We start from the raw sequence: 21,505 nt of genomic DNA, 5'->3' as shown, positions 1-21,505 counted from the left end.
TTCAAAAAAAACTCGGATTTTTTGGTGGTGGATCGAATGTGGTGGGGTCGGATGTAGTGGGGTTGGGAAATTTTTTAACCACGTGGTAGTAAGTGGAGGGGTCAAAATAATATTATTATGAAGTTTTATATGCGGTCAGCCACAATTTTTTTTTTTAGTTTTTTTTTTTTTAAATTTTATTTTCTCTCTCCTCCATTTCTCCTCGAAGCTCCAAACCAACCCAGACCTTCGTCGTTGTCTTTGACTTCATCTTTGCCGGCGAAATCAGCCAAATCGACCTCCACCTTCGCCGTCGTCTTCATCTACTTTGTGGTGAATTGCAGATTTGAACGAAGGAGAGATTATAAGGAATTGCAACCAAATTTCGAAGCTCCAAACCCTAACATTTCCCCCAAATTTCAAGAGATTTAGGTACAAATTCATCAATTCATTCCAATCAAACAAGTTTTTGCAGTTGAACCGGTGACTATCGCCGCCGTCGTCTTCGTTCGTCTTCTTTGTGGTGAATTTCGACGTAGGTCAGATGTGTGAGATAGGAGGTTGTTGCGGTGGTCTAGTGGCCTGAGTTTGATGCGGGTTGTGAGGAAGGTGAGGTGGTCAGGTGCGGTGGAGGAGTGATGGTTAGATGGCCTGAGATTGATGCAGGTTGTGAAGAAGGTGAGGTGGTCAGGTGCGGTGGAGGAGCGGGTGGTCAGGTGTGAAGGTGGTGGCTGTTACAACCAATTTTGTTTTGGGTTAGTTAGTCAGGAATTACTAGGTCGGGTAGGGTTTACTCGGTCAGGGTTAGGGATTACTTGGTCAGGGGTTATTTAGTCGGTCAGGGATTACTAGGCCGGTTAGGAATTACTTGGTCGAAGGGGTTAATAGGTCGGAGGGGTTACTAGGTTGGTCAAGGTTACTAGGTTGGAGGAGTTCCTTATTGGAGGGGTTACTAGGTTAGAGGGGTTTGAACGATGCATTGTAAAATAGTAGCGTTATTTATCAATTCAAAAAAATAAATACTCCGTCATTCATCTTACATTCGTCCTCGTATATGTGAATGGACGATCGCCGATGATATTATTAGATCAAACGGTTGATACTGTATACGTCGCTAAACTTCCTTCTATTGTTTGCAATTTTATTTTTTTATCCCTTTAGAGCCTGTCATTTTAGGCTGCAATTTCTCTCTCCTCCATTGAAGCGTACTATTCAGTTCTCCATTGAAGCGGCTTCTGAGCTTTCTCTCCTCCATTGAAGCAGCTTCTAAGGTAAAATGTTTTCTCTTATCTTTTAATCACTCAGTATTAACTTTACAATCCAGGGTTCAATTTCTCACTTTCGGCAATTTAATTGTCATTATAATGAATTTAGGGTTCTTCTAAGGTTGATTTTTGAACTATTGGCTATAATAACTGAAGTTATAAAAGCTATTGATGTGCAATTTTGTTGCTAGAATTTTGCTATGTGCAGTTTACGTTATTTCTTAAGCTAGATGAAGTTTATGTGTAATTTTGAGCCTAAATTTATAATTGAGTCAAATTTGGTTGCTAATGTGCTGTGTTTTTCGAGCCTACGAGCCGAACTGAACTGATTGAGGCTAATTGAGCGTGAGCTTGAACCTAGTTTGATATTCGAGTAGCATTCGGAAAGATTTAGTTATTTCTTGTATATCTATACCATTTGTTAGTGATTAGACCATTAGTTGTAGGTTTGGGCAATGTAGATAATAGTATGTTGCTTAATGACTGTCGAAAAAACTTCGGTATAATTAGAGTAGCAATTTGAGGTAGATGATGGATACTTATTCGCTTAAGAAGTCAGGTATAAAGTGGAAAAGTTGGATAAATATCATGATATTAGATACTGTTAAGTTGTTGGCCTTTGGTGTCTAAGATTTCATGGTACATACTCCCTTAGGCCTTAGCTCTTTTGTTGGTACATATTCTCTTGGTCCCTAAATAAATTGCATACTTTTGGAATGGAGATTAATGTGAACATATAATATGGAAGTGGCAAGTGGGTGGGGAGGAGAAAGAGTCTATGTAAGAAAAATGTTTACGCAGAACAGATTGTGGCACTATTTGATAGGTAAAAATAAGAGAAGTTCTAAGGCGAAGCAAGTAGAAAGATGAAATTATAAATGACAGGTGCAACCGTGCGACATATTTTAGGATGTCCAAACTCCGAAGTAAAAAATATAGCGATGTAATTTATTTTTTTTGGGATGGAGGGAGTAATATATTGTAGAGACTGGATTTATGATGTTAGATAGATATTGAGACAATTTTGAGGAGTGGTATATTTTGCAAGTGTTTGGTTGGAGTCAAGGCAATAGCAATGTATTTTACACGTGATTAATTGATCAAGTTCTCATCTTCTTAATGTTGGACAATTGTCCCTTCAATCATTTGTTATTTTCTTTTGAGGGAGAGGGTGTGGGGTGCCTGGTTGGGATTCAGTCTATATTTTCTATGTATGATGTTGCAATTAACCACTTGCAAGTTGCAGGCTCTTGGGCAGTACTCTTTGTGAGCTTTTGGCAAGTCAAATGACCATTTCACCTTGTGGAACCACATGGGGAGTTCAGTGGGGTGTTCGCCCCCTACTTATGTCAAGTCATTTGGTGGAAAGTAAATTTGCAACCATTTCAAGTTGGTGAGAATTCAGCACAGTCTTTTTATTAAGCTCATGTCTCAACAATTTCCCTTGAAGTTACCAAGAATCTTAAGTATGTTGAATGACCAATGCCTACTTTATAAATTTGATATTTCCTTACACAATTGTTAAATTTTTTAAAGTGTTCGTTGTTGCCTAAGCGTCAATAATTTCACATCATGTACCTCAATTGAACATATTTTTTATTTGATTCGTAAGTTACACACTTTGGCTTTGTTTCATTCAACTTATTTTATCAGTATGAAGTTAACTGAACTAGTTTTGTTTGACAAAAAAAAAATTTACCGTCTTAAAATGTCCTACTTGACTATGATATTGTCTGGAAAAAACTGTTTATTTTTTTTTTGTATAAAATTGTTTGAACTTATCGGAATAAGTTAACATGAGTTGAATAGAACGGGTCCTTAGTCACTTATTCTTGTCGATAGAGGGTAAGACGCATGCCTTTTGGATACAAGATGCACCATTTTAGTTGATTTTTTATTTCTCTCGTATTTAATTATTGGTAAGGAATAAAAACCCATCTTATACTTGTCATAAACTCACAGCAGGGGTGAAACAGTAACTACAATAAAAAATGTGAAGGGGGGAGGAGGGTGAGAGACTGGGGGGGGGGGGGGGAGGAAGGACTGAGGAGGGGTTCACAACCTTATTGACTACTCTGGCTTACCACTTCAAAAGGTGCGGGGAATTGGGGAGCCTATCTAGATGAGGGTGACTGAAAGAGACTTGGGGGGGGGGGGGGGGAGGAAGGACTGAGGAGGGGTTCACAACCTTATTGACTACTCTGGCTTACCACTTCAAAAGGTGCGGGGAATTGGGGAGCCTATCTAGATGAGGGTGACTGAAAGAGACAATTAAAGGCAGGTGCATTTTAAATGGTGGTATAGCTTTCAGATTGATAAACAAGTAAACTTAAAGAGTGGGAGTGACTGAAGCTGAAAGATAAATCAAAGAGAGAAAGATAAATTGAATAGAGAGAAATACGAACCGAAGAGAAGATGAGAGAGAAAAAGAGTGGAGAATAAGAAATTACATACCTCACATCAACAGCAAGTGGTGGTTGGAATTCAATGGTCATTGGCAAAAAAATTATTATTGCAAATTTTATCAGGGATTTGGGGTTATCTTAGACTAATCCTAAACCATGGTCCATGGCAGGTAAGTAAGTCACATGAGAAATCTTAGACGTACCTTGAGGATGGATGTAGACCCACATTTAAAAAAGATCTTTGGCATTTTACTTAGTTTGAATCGTCCTTGCTTTCTTTTCATCCTTTTAAAAACCCAATAAGGTCTCTTTGTTGCCTTCGATATTTGAGAGGTACCAATTGTTTACACCCTTTATGGTACTTCCTTTGTTTCGATTCAATTGCACTACTTTAAAAGGCACATTGTTTAATAAATAGGAAACAAAATGTTAAACATCTGACACTACCCTTGTATGGTTGAGCAAAGAGATGTGAGTGGGGTCGTGAAAGGAAATTTGAAGGGTAATATAGTCTCTTGTCATAATATACTTACCGAATATGGAGATAGTGCAATTATAATGACATTTCCTAAAAATACAGAGTAATAATATCAACAAATGTAAATAGGTGAGCATAATTACTTTAACCTTTGAAAATACATTCCTCTTGTGCACGAGAGTGTCAATTTTTTAATACCATTTCCTTTGACCAAGCTTCTTTTGATTATGCATATTGTGTTTCCTTGCTTGGAACTTGAATTCATTTAGTTTCATATTTATCTCTTCATCTAGATTACCATGTAGAATTGCGGTATATTCTGATGAGAAAATATAGCCAACAAGGCAACAATATCCAAATAGTAGCAAGCTTCACACTATCTAACTAGCTTTATACGTGGAGCACCAACATAAGCCTATTGTTGTGGCCTGTGGGGCAAGTACAATCCCATCGAGGAATAAGAACATCATCTTTTGAAATTCCCTCCAACTCTACTAACTCCATATTTTTTTTTATCACCATAGTCCGTATACAATTTTTGTCTCATTAAAAGCAACATTATAGTGTCTCAAAATTTTCCTTTCTCTTGGTTTCTAAAAACAATACCTACATTTTTCCTAACAATATCCTATAAGGAAGCTTTTTTTTGACCTTTGGGTTTTTATCCTCACAAAATAATTTTGAAGCAACATAAGCAAAAAAAATTTATTAAGAAAGATTCACTACTTTCCATTCCATTACACTTTTATAACTGACAGCCCTTTGTTTACCCGTCTAATAAGATGTGTTAGGCCGTCATTTCCCCATATTCCTATATCGATCTATTTGTTTCCTATTAATCTTCTCAGTAGTTTTACATTATGTTGATGCAAGGTTCTCTTAGAGTAGTCCTCTTAAAGTGATTTTGTATTTCTTACCCCATTATTATACTTAATGTGCCTAATTTAATCTTATCAATTTGATTCTCGACTTCTACTTATCACTTTTGAAGGTATCAAATAAATTCACACTTTCCTATTGTTGTTAGATGATGCAAGCCTCCTTTCTTAGAGAAGGCTGTCAAACATTAGTGGGCACCAACTCTAGTTTCCCAGCCTCCGACTCTTTATTGGCTTTAGTGAGTGTTACCCTTCGACTCTTTTCAAATAAATATATCGCTAAATAACAATAACACATACAATGTGTTTTTTTTCCCTTAATTAATACTCCCATCCGTCCCTTAATAGTCCTATATACCTTTAGTCATATACACACTTATTTAGGAAATGAATTAAAAAAACAAAAGATGGTTGTGTTTGGTTGATTAAAGATGAATATAAAACAGAATATAGTGGGGTTTGATTGATTAAAGTTTTTAAAAAATGTGCGCCAATATCAATCAAACCACCCAAACACTTGTCTATTAGCTCCTTATTATCAGGTTGATACAGCTTTTGGTACAGGTAGGTAGTCCTTAACTTGCATCTTACAAAAGGCATAATATTTCCCATTGAACTTCTCAATCTTTGCATTTCGCATCCATTATTGTTGATTGTATCTGAATTTAGACATTTCGCATCCTTTATTGTTGATTGTTTCTAAATTTAGACTTTTATTTGACTGATACCACTTGTAGAGAGCAATTGATAATGCAATCTATCAAATAATAATCAAACAATATTATATTCAACAAAATGATCAAAGGAAACGATTGAATGAAGGGACAAAGGGTTTAATGTGAAAAAAAATCTCTTCTTTGTCATAAAAGAGTAAAAAAACCACAAACGTGCTCTAGAAGTGTAAGATGTTTAATAATGGTGTACAAATGCTCTCTAAAATCTTTCGAAAGCTCTTTTTTTTTTTTCTCTCCTAACATGAGAAGAATACTCTAGTTATGGCAATAATAGGTTATTATGTAAGTCAAACATTCTAATGTTGCATTAAAAAGGTAGGATATGTTGCTTATGCGGTCGTTTGAGGTATAGTTAGACTAATGGAGCAAGTTGCCCTGCTAGCAGACCCCTCCTTGAGCAAGCCAAAATCCTCTCGGGGCGAGTGAATTCCCAAATTTAGTTAATCTTCCCAGTATGAGTTGCATTTACTTGAGACGTCTTTCGTGCTTAACCATGTCCACACACCAAACCTTTTCCTGTCTAATTAGATGGCCATTGAAATTTCATTGGACTTCAGAGTTCAGACCATATTTTCGTTGTAAATGTTAATAATGAGGATTAGAATGAGTGCTCCTGCTTGTGCAGAAGAAAGAAAAAGGTAGGATATGTGACAGTATATGCCTGCAAATGGGAAAAGAACTATGGGCTGAAGAGTAGAAGTTCCTTTCTTTTATTAATTTAGTTGTTTTGGGAGGTAAAGGGGGGGGGGGGGGGGGTAGTGATGGTGGTTTTGAGACACATTTAAGGAGGTCAAAGACTTTTGGATGGAGGGAGTTAAGTTTGATATGAAGAAATTGGTTTTTTTTTTTTTTTTTTTTTTTTTTTTTTTTTTTTTTTTATAAGGCAAACGGGAAAATTTATTAAATCAAATCAAGCTCCGCCAAAGATTGAAAGCTTTGGGGGAACAAATTCATACAAACACGTTCAGAATTAATCTCAGACTCCCATCTAGCAACTAAATGGGCAATGGTATTTCCCGCTCGCCTCACATGACAACACTTAAAAGAAGAAAACACCACACTAATACGCCTAATATCCTCATAGAAAGTAAAAATAGGAGCAGCTCCTTGTTGATTCTCGGCAATAGCACGAACGACATTCAAGGCATCACACTCAAGAATTACATAAGCATAGCCCAACCTGCTCGCAACTTTCACCCCATATCTTGCTACAGCCGCTTCAGCATAGTCTGATTGCCATCTGCACCCTGTCTTTCGCACAGCCACGCATAGCAGAGCCCCATTCTCATCCCTGATAGCCACACCAAGACTCACCCCCGCATTCCCAGGCACATAAGCATCCACATTAACCTTCACAAACTGTTGCTCAGGTGGCTTCCATACTGTATTTGAAGGAGCAGCAGACCCTGCCACACACACGACCACCAACCTTCACATTATACACATCATAATCCTCACAGAGCTTAACAAAACCCATGGCCACCCGAACACCATTGACATCAGTATCTCCGTCGAAAATAACCTTGTTGCGGCAATGCCATGAAGCCCAGGCTAAACACATAATAACACGAAGCTGAGGTTTCTCAACCTTGCTCACCAACCAGCAAAACAAATCTGCAAAAGACTCGTGGGGGGCAACTCACTAAGACTCCAAATATTGAGGGCATGCTTGCAGTAGAAAAGAGAATGGATTATAGTTTCTCTTTCGGCCCCACAGATGGTACACACTTGAGTTGCAAATGTGACATCTAAACAAAACATCCAAAGTACCCAAAGATCCTTTACAGGCACGCCACACAAAATGGTGCAACTTTGGGGGTCCTCCTAAGCTCCAAACCATTTTCCAGACATCCCTTTCCCCTTCACCATAATAAAGCTCCCACGTTCTCATATGCCCCAATCTTCCTAGCCAATAAGCTGACCGCACACTATAAATACCATTAGAAGTAGGCCACCAATACTTCCTGTAATCAAAGTATTGGTGATTCGGGAGGAATACTCCTTACCAAATCTGCCTCTTCTTCCTGAAAAGTTGTGCTCACCAAATCAGAATTCCATTGCATAGTATCAAAATTAATTAGCTCGCTCACCTTCATATTTCATCATGATTCGGGAGGTGAGTAGGAACAAAATGAGTACCCTCACCCGGGATCCAAGCATCATCCCAAACTTTAATACTTGTCCCATTACCCACTCGCCATTTTAACCCCTCAAGGAGGGATTTTGCTCCCCAAATAGACCGCCAACTGTAGCTAGGATCAAAACCTCTTGAAGCCTCACAAAAATCAGAATTTTTAAAATACTTGGCTTTCAAGATACGATGTAACAGGGATGAGGTATCGTTACATAACCGCCACCTTTGCTTCGCAAGAAGCGCTTGATTAAAGCACTTTAATTCACGAAATCCCATACCCCCATCGACTTAGGTAAGCAAAGCGAATCCCACTTATGCCAATGCATCTTCCTCTCCGAATTTTTCGATCCCCACAAAAAACGAGCTAAAATGGAATGTATTTCATCAATGAGTCCACCTGGAATTCTAAAGATGCTCATCATATAAGTAGGAATGGCTTGAGCAACGACTTTAATTAGGACTTCTTTCCCGGGCCGCGACAGTAATTTCTCCTTCCACCCCTGAAGTTTTTTCCATATACGCTCTTTTAGCCCTGCAAAGACAGCTTTTTTCGATCTACCAATGATAGTCTGGAGCCCCAAATACTTCTCATGTCGTTCCACCTCTCTAACGCCAAGAGTCTCAATAATCAATTTTCTTCTCTCCGAATCAACACATTTGCTAAAAGCTACTTCTATTTTGCTTAGATTAACTTTCTGGCCGGAAGCTGCGTCATATATACTGATAATATCAGTAATCATCGAGCATTCTTGCAAATTCGCTCTAGCAAATAAAATACTGTCATCCGCAAAAAATAAGTGAGAAACCCTTGGAGCACCCCTACAAACACTAACCCCATGAATCAATTTTTCTGCCGCTGCCTTCGAAATCAGGGACGAAAATGCCTCAGCACACTAAAGGAACAAATACGGAGAAATCGGATCACCTTGTCGAAGCCCTCGGGAAGGGATAATAGAGCCAGAAATAGCCCCATTATACTTGAAAGGAAACGACACAGAAGACAAACATTGCATCACTCTTCCAATCCACGATCTTCGAAACCCCATCTTTCCCATAACTCTTTCGAGAAAGCACCATTCCACTCTATCATAAGCTTTACTCATATTAAGTTTCAAAGCCACATTCCCATCACGACCCTCTCCTTTCCTTTTCATGGCATGGAAAATCTCGAAAGCTATTAATTAATCTCCGAGGAACAAACTCACTCTGATTTTCCGAAATCACAGAATTTAACATAGGCTTTAATTTATTTGCAAGGGTTTTTGATATAATCTTATAGATCACATTGCATAAACTAATAGGCCTATACTCGGTCATATTTTCAGATCACATTTCGGAATTAAAACAATGCAAGTGCGATTTACCTCCGTCAAGTCAATTTCACCACGCCACCATTGCTTAACAAAACTGACCACACCATTACCGATAATGCCCCAAAATTTCTGAAAAAATAGTGCATGCATGCCATCCGGTCCCGGTGCCTTGTTTGGATGCATCTGGAATAAGGTAGCTATAATCTCCTCCGCGGTCGGCTCAGAGTCAAGGCAAGCACTCATATCATCTGTAATACACAAAGTAATTCCCCCCCGATGGCAAACTCGCTCGGATTGCTGGAATTAAAGAGCTTTTCAAAATATATTGAAATAATTCCATCCACATCCTGCTTTGCCGATTTCCACACTCCATCATCATCATGTAACCCACCGATTGTGTTCTTTTTTCTCTGGCTTGCCTTATGGTTAAAATACTTCGTATTTTTGTCTCCATCACGCAACTCATTCGTTCGGGAATGCCAATATGACTCTTCAAGTCTACGAAGCTCCTCAAGTTCGGCAGCAAGATCAGTACACAATTTCAGTCTCCGAGCATCCATTCTTTGACTCTGCGCCTCACTAAGCCTACTCTCAGCTTTGCTGATTTTCTTTTTTAACTCCCCAAACGTAGTTGCTGCCCACGAAGTCAAACTTTGAACCACTCTAGCAATTTTTTGGTGAATCGGGTCAGCCCCCCGACAAGCATCCGAAACTACTGTACTACACTCCTCTTTCGAAAGCCAAAGGGCCTCAAATCGAAACAACTTGTCTTTCTTTTGTTCAGCTTCATTATCACCAAATTTTAATAAAATTGGTGCGTGATATGAGTGAGACATAGGTAGGTGAATAACTTCAGCACAAGGGAACATCGAACACCACTTGCTATTTGCAATGTAACGATCAAGTCGTTCCCTCACAAACGTTTCCATGGAATTATCTCTCTGCCAAGTATATATGTTTCCCTTGTAGCCCAAGTCTCTACAATTGCGATAATCATGGCCTCTCGGAAAGCATCGATCACCCCGCACCGTACCCCCTTCCTTCTCATGCATCCCAAGAATCTCATTGAAGTCAACGAACATCAACATAGGGAGTGACGAAGATGCATTAATATTTTGCATAAGCTCCCAAGTAAGGTGCTTATTTGTTGCCTCCGGCCATCCATATTAACATTATACACCTAATGATGAGTTGAGAAAGATCGAATATTAACATTCAAATCTCTCCACCCACAACCCCACACCTCCTAATCTCCCTACACTACTAATACATAAACCATTCACAAAACCACACCTATTTCTAATAATCTCAAGTCGTTGAGCATCCATTTTAGTTTCCATTACAAACACCAAATTCGGCCTATCTCTCCAACACCGATCTTGGAGAGCTTTAACTGTCAATGGGTTGCCAAGCCCATTGCAGTTCCAACTCAAGATTTTCATTGTTGTTCGCGGGGTTGGTCATAGCCAACCTCCGCTACTTCAATAGACAAAGCGTTCTCCATAGCACCACCTACTCCTTAGCTCTTTTATTCCCCTCATCACCAACTGCTAACTTTGAATCCTCACCAAACAACCTCTCTTTTCTTTTGTTCCCCTGCCCGCATCAACATTCATTTTACTAACACCCTCCTATTCCCCTACACGATTTCCTCCTCCCTTCTTCGTTTTTTTGTGAGTTGAAAAAGTAGGACCTCCCACCCCAATATTAAAGAGCTTCGACAACTCCTCAATCCCCTCCACCATACTCTCCTCCTCCATCTCCATACTCACAATTCCCAGTATACCCGGACCTACATCCCCCTTCTCCTTTTCTCCAGACTCCACCTTCTCCCTGCCCCACTATCCTCTTCATCGCTCCCTGACTCCAACGCCAGCACCCTCTGTTTTAAAATGCCCCTGAGCTAAATCTCCCTCCCCAGATTGCCTCTCATTCCCTCCCCCATCTATCCTACTTTCCCCATGTCCACCAGACAACACTCTAGCATTCCCTTCCCCTGCTTCATTTAACAGTGTTTGACTCTTAGTAACAAATTGCAATTTTTTGCCACGTTGCACTTCCTCTGCCTCCAATTTCAGACCCCTTCTTGGCGACGCTTTCAACCACGTCCCCCACCCAAGCCCCTGGCTCTGAAATTCCTCCGGAACATTAACACAATCCTTCTCGCTATGTCCCATAATCCCACACATAAAGCAAAAGAACGGGAGCCGTTCATATTTCAAATTAATTCTCACTGTATTCCCCTCTTTGTTCTTCACATACTGGAACCTTCGTAAAGGTTTTGATACATCCAACGACACCTTTTTCTGCGGTTCTTTCCAATTCCTAACACATCATTCTCAATTTCAATCAAATCCCCCAATTTTGCAGCAATTGCTTTAACATGGGCGTTTGACCTACAGTTAAATGGAAGGTTTTCGAGATGAATCCCGAATGGTGAATGCGTGAGCTTTACCTCATTCGGCTGTTCATCTCCAGTTATATTGTTAAGGATTAATAGGTTTTGTTCAAAGCACCACAGACGTCCAGAGAGAACCTTCTCCATATCACGCCAATGAAAAAAATTGGAACATGAATGAATTAGGTCCAATTCCTCTGATTACAGCTTTGCCTTTCATCCCCCACGATTGCAGAATCGTACGTTTAAAGGCTTCTAAGTTAATTCCTCTATCAGTTAAAAGCTTCCCTACCAGCATCAGGAAACCCTAGCTTCGGATTCAAATGAATCCAGTCATCCACAGCCCCAAAGTCAACGATTTCGTTCTCATCTTCCTCTAGATGTAAATTTGAGTATTTTTCGGCCAATTCATCAGCCATAATGGTCGGAGAAACACCACGGCAGCGGTGGTAGTTCGTCCTTTCTCGCGAGGGAGTTCGCCCTTTCTTTCGAGGGAGTTACTAATTTCTTATAATCGTTGGGTTCCGAAGAAATTGGTTTATGGCTCTTGAAATTAGTAATGAAGGGGATCTCGCTGACAGCTACAAGTGATTGTTTGGACTTGGGCTCCATGATCAGATGCATTTGGTAATGATGATCATACAATCACTTATCACTCTACATCCAAGTATTTTTTATTTTTTATTTTTTTTACATTTGTAATTCCTAAAAAAAACCTCTTACATAGACCCCTATACTGACCCTCATATATGGGTGCCTCAGGTTATAATATGTTTTTGCCTTGTTAGTTTGGTAGAAGTTGGGTAAAGGTGTGTATGTTTGTGTCTTATCCTCATTAATTTAACACGGGACTTGATCTTATAATATTGTACTTAAATGTGGCACTTTGGCTGCTTTACTGTTGTGTTTGCAGTGGACCAAGCAAGATAAAAGCGATTCAATCCCTGAGTTCCAGCATTTTTTCCCCTGAACCGGTGCATTTAATATTTAATGTGAGTTCAGCTCGAAGTCCATGCCATAAAAGGGGTTTCCGCTTCATTGTTAGAGCTGAGTCTGTGAGTATCTCATTTCACATTCTATATTTCTAACCTTATTTGTTACGAAGTATTAAATATCTGTTCATCTTTTCATGTATGTAAGTACTCATACATTAGAATTCACAGGACTTCTATTCGATTCTAGGAGTATCACGAAATGCCAGCAAATCAGAAATTAAAAGCGGTGAGTTTCAGTTTTGCTTCATGACCTTAAAGTTATCGGTGTTCGGTGTTCTCTTTGATACGAGAATTCCTCACTTTACCATGATACTCATTATAGATGGCAATTTGTGATTTGTTAAAATTTGTACTTTGGACCACGTGTGGTGTTGTTTAATCATATTATCCCCAGGTAATTATGACTACATTGGGATGTGAATTATTGGTAGATGTAGATCCATTCTTACAATAAGCTTAACAGGAGAGACTGATGTTGGTTTTACAATTTAATGGGTAGTGGCTGTTTTGCAAATTACATGAAAATAGTTAAAATATAAGTTGATTATGAGGCGATTGGAGAAATAACATTTGAGAAATAAACACATTTGAGGACCTCATGCCAACTCGATGTCAACGCGCTGCTTTGGTGTCGTCCCTGCCATGTCAAAATCTCGAGCTAGAATGGCCAACTTTGATCGCTGATTGCGAGCGCCACTCTGAGGAATCGGCTGGGCCCTAATAACACATACGACGGGGCCTAACCAAGCCTCTACATCGCTCGAAGACCAAGTGAGTTCAGGTCTTAGCTGAACAGATCGATCAGTGAAGCAATGCGGAAGTCTAGGGGACTCATCTCCCCCCAAGCAAAATGAAAGGTGTTGGTAGTATCCCAAAAATAACTCCAACGGTCGATTGCAAAACCCGGAACCGCTGAATAAAAGTCACCCAGACCGGTGGACTCCCACGAAGCACTTGTAGCAGGGTCCCTCGTGAGACGCTTGTATAACCTAGGGATCAAATCTCCTGATCCTGAACTGTGATGCCAAAGCACACCATCAACTAAACCAACAAGCAGACGTGGTTTTCAGGTGGTGTCCACCTACTTCGGCTGGTAGAAGCCCGTGGCTCGGGCTGCAAAACCTTGTACTCCTCCTTAGGTGCTGAAGGAGTGTCCTCTCTATAGGCCTGACGCTGGCCGCGAGCAGAAACGTCTCTATCTCATCATCGAGGCATGCTATTTGGTTCAAAAAAAAAAAAAAGAAATCAAAATCTAAATCCTTTACTGTAGATCTTTGCATTAGAACTAAGATTGAAATACAAGAGAATGGACTTTTGAAAGAGGATGGTATGGAGTTGAATTCCCTCAGAAACAACCTCCTTAGCCCTAGCTTGGGAGGCAGGAAATTGAAGAGGACAATACCTCCCTTTACTATTTTTAAACAATCCTGTAAGCCAGTTTACCAATTTTCCGCATTCTTAAAGGTTATGGAAGCAGATGAGTGGATTCATTCTGTGCATGATATGACCAGTTGTAATTCATGTATATATTTTGATCACATTGGGAAAGATGTAAGACGTGGATGCAATGTCTTTTGTAGAATTTCTTGGTATTGGATCTGAAAAATCGGAGAAATTAGTCAATTTTGATGGTTGTGGGATTAAAATTGCTTTTGGTAATGAACTCTGTAGTTTGCCAAGTTTCCTTTATTTGCAGTCATCTCCCTGCTGCACATCTGTCTCTAGCTATTATAAAATTTCTGTTCTGATTAAAGATCATGAGGTGGAAACTCTGCCATATCAAAGGGACAAGCCTTCTATACATGTAGGTGTGCTGTGAACAGATACTCCCTCTGTCCGTAAATATAGTTCCCATTTCCATTTTTGGTGGTCCTAAATATAGTTCCCATTTCCTTTTTTTACCATTTAATGTTCTTTGGAAATCACCCACTTACCCTCTATTTTTTTTGTCTTTATTAGGTGAAGTGCCAAAAGTACCCTCTAATTTTTCATTGGCATTGGACAGCTTGATGATAAATGCTATATAGGTAGTTTGTTGGTATATAGGTAGTTTGTAAGGAAATTCATCTATAGTTAGTTTGGTATATAGGTAGTTTGTAAACAAGTTGTTAGGTAGTTTGTAAGGTAGTTTGGTTTATAGGTAGTTTGTAAACAAATTCATTGGTATATAGTTAGTTTGTAAACAAATACCTATATAGTTTATTAAGGTAGTTTGGTATATATGAAACTCATTGGTATATAAGTAGTTTGTAAGATATTTATCATCAAGCTGTTCAATGTTAAATATGGGTAAACACTTTAGGTAGTTTGTATGGTATATAGGTAGTTTGTAAGGAAACTCATCTACAAATGCTATATAGGATTATAGGTAGTTTGTAAGGTATATAGGTAGTTTGTAAGGAAACTCATCTACAAATACTATATAGGATTATAGGTAGTTTGTTTACCCATATTTAGCATTGGACAGTTTGATGATAAATACCTTACAACAATACAATTTGTAGATGAGTTTTGTTGGATAAAAGAACTTGGGAGGTGTTAAGGAGGTCAAGGAAGGCTTAGGTGATAATTGGTAGTTTTTTCATTTGAAATAATTATCAATCACATCTGATTTAAGCTGCTCATGAAGGATCTGACCTCCATTTTAAATGTCTGATAGTGTCTATCTACTCTTGGTCTCTGACTCTCTGGCGTCCTTTGCTCTTAAGAAGTGAGTCTTTGTAGCTTGACATCTGTTTTCTTTTATAAATTAGCCTTTGTTCTTGTCACCCTAATTAGGTTATTTTTTAAGGAAACATAAATTCAGATAAAGTCATTAAGTTCAGATTAGGAGTTTTCTAGTGAAAAACATTGAACCCCAAGTCCATTTCTATCCTATCTTGTCCCGTCTGCTTGACCTGCTGTTGGATTTCACTCAGTCATTTTGGGATTCTGGATTGTATTGTTGATTGTTATTCCCTTTATCCCACATTAGTTTTGACACTCATATTGGCGCATATTTTTAAGTGATAAGTTGTTTAGTAATCAATAGTTAATTTATTAAAGGAGATAGTTGAATATTACTTAATTAAAAAACTAGATGTGAATATGCTTTAGAAGATAACAGAATATTTGAATTTGAGGGATTGTGGGATTCTAATTTTTTTGGCAGTGGGAAGTGCGGCATATTAAATTAACAGTGGAATTTTCAAAAATATAATTGTAAAAGCTAATATTGGACACATGAAAAATGAAAGTGTAAAATCTAATTTGTGATAGAGGCTCAGGCCTCTTTGGCTGAAATTCTGACTTGTTTTCACTTGTCCGTCGTTGCCAAGACATTATAGAAAATAGTTTGATTGATCATGTGAAGTCCCTCCTGGAGTTCTACTTTCTCTGCCTGGTGGTGGGGGGGGGGGGGGGAGTGGGAGGTTTAAGGTTGTCAATGAGTCTTATCTGTACTGGAATTCTGCTTCCTATATTTTAATATTTCTTGCAAACTGTGAAATGTTATAATTTAAACCAAGCAGGATTTTATTGTGCTTTGCTGAAGTGGAGTAAATTTGCATTGTGCTATGTCTTGGCCAATCTGGAGTAGTCTAGTTAGGAGCAAAATTTTGTAGATGAAAAGTTAAATGAAAGACGTCAAAAAAAAAAAAAAAAAAAAAAAAAAAAAAAACAGAATGTCATGAAGCTATGTGATATTTTCTGTTTGTTTATGCAAATTATCTGAAGATATTAGCTTCCCTGTTCTTAAGAATGAAGCCATTGCCTTTGATCCTTATTTGACCCAGTCATGAGTTCCTGTTGGTCTTTCATTTCATTTGAATATTTTTTTTTTATTGAGATATTATTTAATCCTGAAAGGATTTATATTCCCAATATCATTTTGTATCCTATTCTGTTATGGCATTCATACCTCATGCTCATTTATCCGCTTTTTAGCTGAAGTGTTACATTTCTTGCCTTTAAGGAAATAATGTTATTTTGTGTTCAGCTTACCGGAAGCTTGCAAGGAGTTACCATCCTGATGTTAACAAGTGAGTTATATCTTCCCAACTTCTTTTTTGCACAATTTTTCTATTTTACCATGAATGTGGGTGGTTTGATTTTCTTACTTTTTGAGTAACTATTCAGTATTTGATTTTCTCTGTATACTTTAGCTACTAGGGGTCATCTGTGATTCTGTGTGTGTTGTTGCTGTTGTTTCTTTTTTTGTCCGATTAATTTTATCTTTCACTTTTCACATGCATCATTATGGGTAGTCGAGGGAAGAGGTTCTACAGTTGTGCCCATAAAATTGTTTGAATGATTTTAATGGAAGTAAATTGGCTTTCATTTCAATGTTTTACGAGAAGCAACCTTGGTGATTACATTTCTTTCTGTGCACCTTCAGGGCTCCCAGTTGAGCACTTGGTTGTTTAGTCCATAAAAGTACAGGTGAATGTTATTTCATCTTCCTCTATTGTGTTTGAGTTCTAGTTTCCTAAAGGCTTTCAGCAATTTATTTTAGCCAGCCTCCTGAAGTCTCAATGAGAAAATATGATTTGACATTACTTCTAGAAAAGGTGAAGGCAGCAATCTCCACCTCCTTTCTTACAGCATGGGAAAGCTGCTGTTTAATTTGGATCATGCTGTCCGCCTGTCCTTTCAGATTTGTAAACAGTCGGTTACTATTGAGTGATTTGAGTCTGCTTAAACGAAAGTAAATAAGAAATACGAACAGGCACAATAGAATGGCAGTATGAAGCAGGGGATGGGTCTAGATAAAAAATTACTTCCTCCGTTTTTTATTTATTGCACCATAATGACTTTTACACTATTCACATAATCTTCTTTGACCATCTTTTGTGATTTATGGAAAAACATAGTCATGTGGGATCTAGATAGATTTGTCTCGAAATCTACTTTTCAAATATCAATTTTATATAATTTTTACCAAAGCATAATTTAAGTTATTAATAGCCAAAATAATGCATTGACAAACGTGAAATCACTCATGGTGCAATAAAAAAAGTACGGAGGAAGTATATATTATCAGCAAGAGAAACTACCCATTAGACAAACTAAGAGCATATAGGTACATTAGAGTAATTGCTACCTAGTTTGTTCTGAATTCTTATTAATTTTGGCACTTGGCCTTTCATCGGGGAGTACTGGGACTTGTATGTTTATAGGCAAAGGTGTAACACTGGACTTGTGATAGGATGGTGATGTCTATTTGAGATGGCCTACTCAGTGCAAGTGAAGAACTGTACTCGCTGAAATAGTGAGATACGATGAGTTAGGATTTTGAAGCATCCTTGAATGTCTTAATAAACATTTAAGTTTGGTAGTTTGCACATTGAAGCTGATTGCCTCCTTATTTGTGTAAAAAGGTCGAATAATGTCTTATTAAACATTTAAGTTTGGTAGTTAGCACATAGGATTTGATTGCCTCCTTATTTGTGTAAAAAGGTCTTATAGTCTGGCATTTGGGCTTTCATCGAGGAGTGCAGTATCTTGTGAGTTTGAAGGTGTTATACTATACAAGACCTCTGATAGCAGTGTCTCACTAAGAAAGTCAGCTTGACACAACTGAAGAATGGGACATACTAGTTTAAACTTTGAAGAAATCTTAAATGTCTTTCTAAATGATTTGGGGTTTATCCTCGAGAAGAAAATAATATATTTGGTAAGCTGTTCTAATGGCTGTTTGACCTTATCATAGTTTGGACATAGAGCTGTACTGCTGCTGCTGATGTATAATTTACATGACAAGACCACAGCTTCAATCCTTTTGATGCTGACATATGTCACTGGTCTTGTGTTCCTATTAAACTTTGTTTTGCAAATGTCACATGCAACTGATGTTTTGTCTGTATTCCATATAGGGAAGCTATAAACTCTTCCAGAAGTTGCATGTTGGATTGCACACAATTCCTTCTCTTACCAATGCTATTAATCATACACTGATTTGTGGATTATACCTTTTGTCATGTTCAGCTCTATGTTTCTCTTAATAAATTGTTTAGTCTCAAAATAGATTTTTTTCTTACTCATTTCAGTTGTTCCTTTCTTGTGAGCTTATCTTGTACATGTGAGTTTTGTTTAAGTTTAACCTTGTTATCCTGCTTTATTTGTACTGTAGAGAGCCTGGAGCAGAGCAGAAATTCAAAGATATCAGCAATGCTTATGAGGTATGTATTTCATTGTCTAGTTGTCTGGCTGTTGCACATTTTTTAGCTCACTTGATTCTTGTCTTTAGGTTACTGTGATTTATAGTCTCCCACTTTATAAACTAAGTTGACAGGTAATAATATTGTAGGTCTTGTCAGATGATGAGAAACGGTCTATATATGACAGATATGGGGAGGCTGGTCTTAAAGGAGCTGCAAGTGGCCCAGGGGTAAATGATTTTTTTAAACTATTTACTCCATTTTTTCTTTGGTGGTTGTGAATTCTTGGTATTAAAGTTTTGCTGCTCTCAACAGGATTTCTCAAATCCCTTCGACCTATTCGAGTCTATATTTGACCTTGGTGGTATGGGAATGGGGGGAATGGGAGGACGAGGTGCTAGAAACAGGGCCACTGAAGGCGAAGATCAGGTTTACAATCTGGTGCTTAAATTCAAAGAAGCCATTTTTGGCATTGAGAAGGATATTGACATAAGTCGTCTGGAGACCTGTGGTACCTGCAATGGATCAGGTGCCAAACCTGGTACTCAGCCAACCAAATGCAGCACATGTGGCGGCCAAGGACAGGTCATCTCTGCAGCACGCACTCCCCTTGGTGTTTTCCAACAAGTTTCCACTTGCTCAGCCTGTGGCGGGACTGGGGAAAATTCAACTCCTTGTAGTACCTGCAGTGGTGATGGACGGGTGAGAAAATCAAAGCGCATTAGCTTGAAAGTTCCAGCTGGTGTTGATGCCGGTAGTCGGCTGAGAGTTCGAGGAGAAGGTAATGCTGGAAGGAGAGGTGGGCCCCCTGGAGACTTGTTTGTTGCCATTGATGTCATCCCTGACCCTGTTTTGAAAAGGGACGATACAAATATTCTCTACTCCTGCAAAGTCTCTTACATTGATGCCATCCTTGGGACAACTATGAAGATCCCAACTGTGGATGGGTCAGTAGATATGAAAATACCACCGGGCACACAACCTGGGACAACTTTGGTGATGGCTAAGAAAGGTGTGCCAATGTTGAACAAGCCCAACATTAGAGGGGATCAGCTGGTGAGAGTGCAAGTTGAAATTCCAAAACGTCTTAGTGATGACGAAAAGAAGCTTGTTGAGGAGCTTGCTAATCTAAATAAAGCCAAGGCTCCCAACAGTAAAAGATAGCCCAACTGACAAGTTTGAAAAAGGTATTCTCGTGTTGGTGATTTTGCTCGACTTCCCCTCTATGATTGATCTCATTACGAACCCAGAAGTGCCCTCCTCGCCTTAAGTTCTAAGCTGAAGTCAATGGAATAGGGATATTTCCCAAGGCCAATTTTGTTGTACGTATTATACGAACTTTTTGAAGAAGGAAAAACTTAGGTATTTATTCTCAATATCACTGTTATGTCACATCTTTTTGTTTCAATTTTTTGACTTTGCTGGGCAGTGGCGGATCCAGGGGTAGCACTAGATAATTAAGAAAAAAACAATATAACGTTGTTGTAACGTAACATTATATAATCAGCCAAACAAACTACGTTGGATATAATATGTTGTGTATCGTATAATAATTAACAATCAACTACAAACATTTATACTGAAAAGGTTTTTTTTTTTTTTTTTTTTTTTTTTTTTTTTTTTACAAATAATTTATATTCTCGATATCGATTATACTATATAATCTTTTCATGGTTCCACCTATTTATTATATTTTTGTTAGTCAAATTAAAGTTTCATATGAATTTTTACGGATAACTTTAATTTGGTATAAATTTTTTTCTTATGCACATATGCTAATGTAAAACTTTGACTCAAAATATCTTTAATAAAAATTATAACAATCAAATATTAATAAATTTTTCATTGAGACAATTATTCCAACAGGTACCCACATGACTATATTTATTCTTATTTATTAATCACAAACATTAGTCAAATTAAATTCGATAGATTTTGCAAAAAGTCAAAACGTTTCATTTACTAAAACACAGATGGAGTATGATATTTTTATATTCATTTTAGTGTAAATCTTCATACTAATATAAACAAGATATAATAATGACCAAATAAATGCATTAAATATTATGTCATGAAAATGAGTAGAATGTCATTGAATATAATGGAGGGAGTAATTCATACTGTATTAATAAAAAGTGTGAAAACTGAAGAAAAAAAAAATAATAAAATAATCATGGAAAGATCGATAGTACTTCGTAATAGATTATCCTTGTGCTGATGAAAGTGGAAATTCATTTGGTAAAAGCAAAAAAAAAAGCTAAAGGGCCTCGAACCCATGACTTCTCTGCCAACACTATTTACCAAACAATTCCCTTACCACTGAAGCAACGCTAAAGATTCTAATCATAAATGCAGATTATAATCTTTATATAAACATTAATGATGCTTTTTCAGATTTTTTTTTTTTTTTTTTTTTTGGTCGGGGTAGCACGTGCCCCCCGGGCATCAACGTGGATCCGCCACTGTTGCTGGGAATATTGTATATTCATTGGTGCTATAGCCATTTAGAAACTGGTGTAAGGTTTTTTTCTGGGCAATTAACAGTAGGGATTATAGCAAATTACATTTTATCTGAGAATGATGAACAAGGTCTCATCACTAATTCTCTATTATTCCATACTTGTCAGTTTATCTTGGCACTTAATCTAGTTTCCGAATTTATGATTCTGCTCTTTAAGTTCTAAAAAACCCCAATATGCTTCCCTTCCAAGTCCCTTGAAAACCTAAAAAACCTGTGATATGTTAGAAATACACGAATCTGATATCTGTTACAATAGGGAAAATACAAG

General features: G+C 38.0%; 1 protein-coding gene across 1 annotated transcript; it reads left to right on the top strand.

The window, feature by feature from the left end:
- Nucleotides 1–1,091: 1,091 nt before the first annotated feature.
- Nucleotides 1,092–20,318, top strand: LOC145592462 (chaperone protein dnaJ A6, chloroplastic-like). Its single transcript, XM_081648915.1, has 8 exons — nucleotides 1,092–1,250; nucleotides 2,491–2,637; nucleotides 12,498–12,639; nucleotides 12,748–12,805; nucleotides 16,556–16,598; nucleotides 18,689–18,737; nucleotides 18,866–18,946; nucleotides 19,032–20,318. The coding sequence occupies exons 2-8, from the start codon at nucleotides 2,531–2,533 to the stop codon at nucleotides 19,878–19,880; spliced, it is 1,329 nt and encodes a 442-aa protein (XP_081505041.1). The 5' UTR covers nucleotides 1,092–1,250; nucleotides 2,491–2,530; the 3' UTR covers nucleotides 19,881–20,318.
- The last annotated feature ends 1,187 nt before the right edge of the window (nucleotides 20,319–21,505 follow it).

This window comes from Chenopodium album, chromosome 18 (genome assembly GCF_948465745.1).
Source record: "Chenopodium album chromosome 18, dcCheAlbu1.1, whole genome shotgun sequence".
NCBI lineage: Eukaryota > Viridiplantae > Streptophyta > Magnoliopsida > Caryophyllales > Amaranthaceae > Chenopodium > Chenopodium album.
This window is presented reverse-complemented; position numbering and strand designations above follow the sequence as displayed.

What these genes read in the sequence shown, in the direction of transcription:
- LOC145592462 (XM_081648915.1), top strand. Translation starts at nt 2,531, where the DNA reads ATGACCATTTCACCTTGTGGAACCACATGGGGAGTTCAGTGGGGTGTT. An exon ending in ATATCAGCAATGCTTATGAG is followed by an intron (nt 18,738 to 18,865) that starts GTATGTATTTCA and finishes ATAATATTGTAG; the next exon opens with GTCTTGTCAGATGATGAGAA. An exon ending in GAGCTGCAAGTGGCCCAGGG is followed by an intron (nt 18,947 to 19,031) that starts GTAAATGATTTT and finishes TGCTCTCAACAG; the next exon opens with GATTTCTCAAATCCCTTCGA.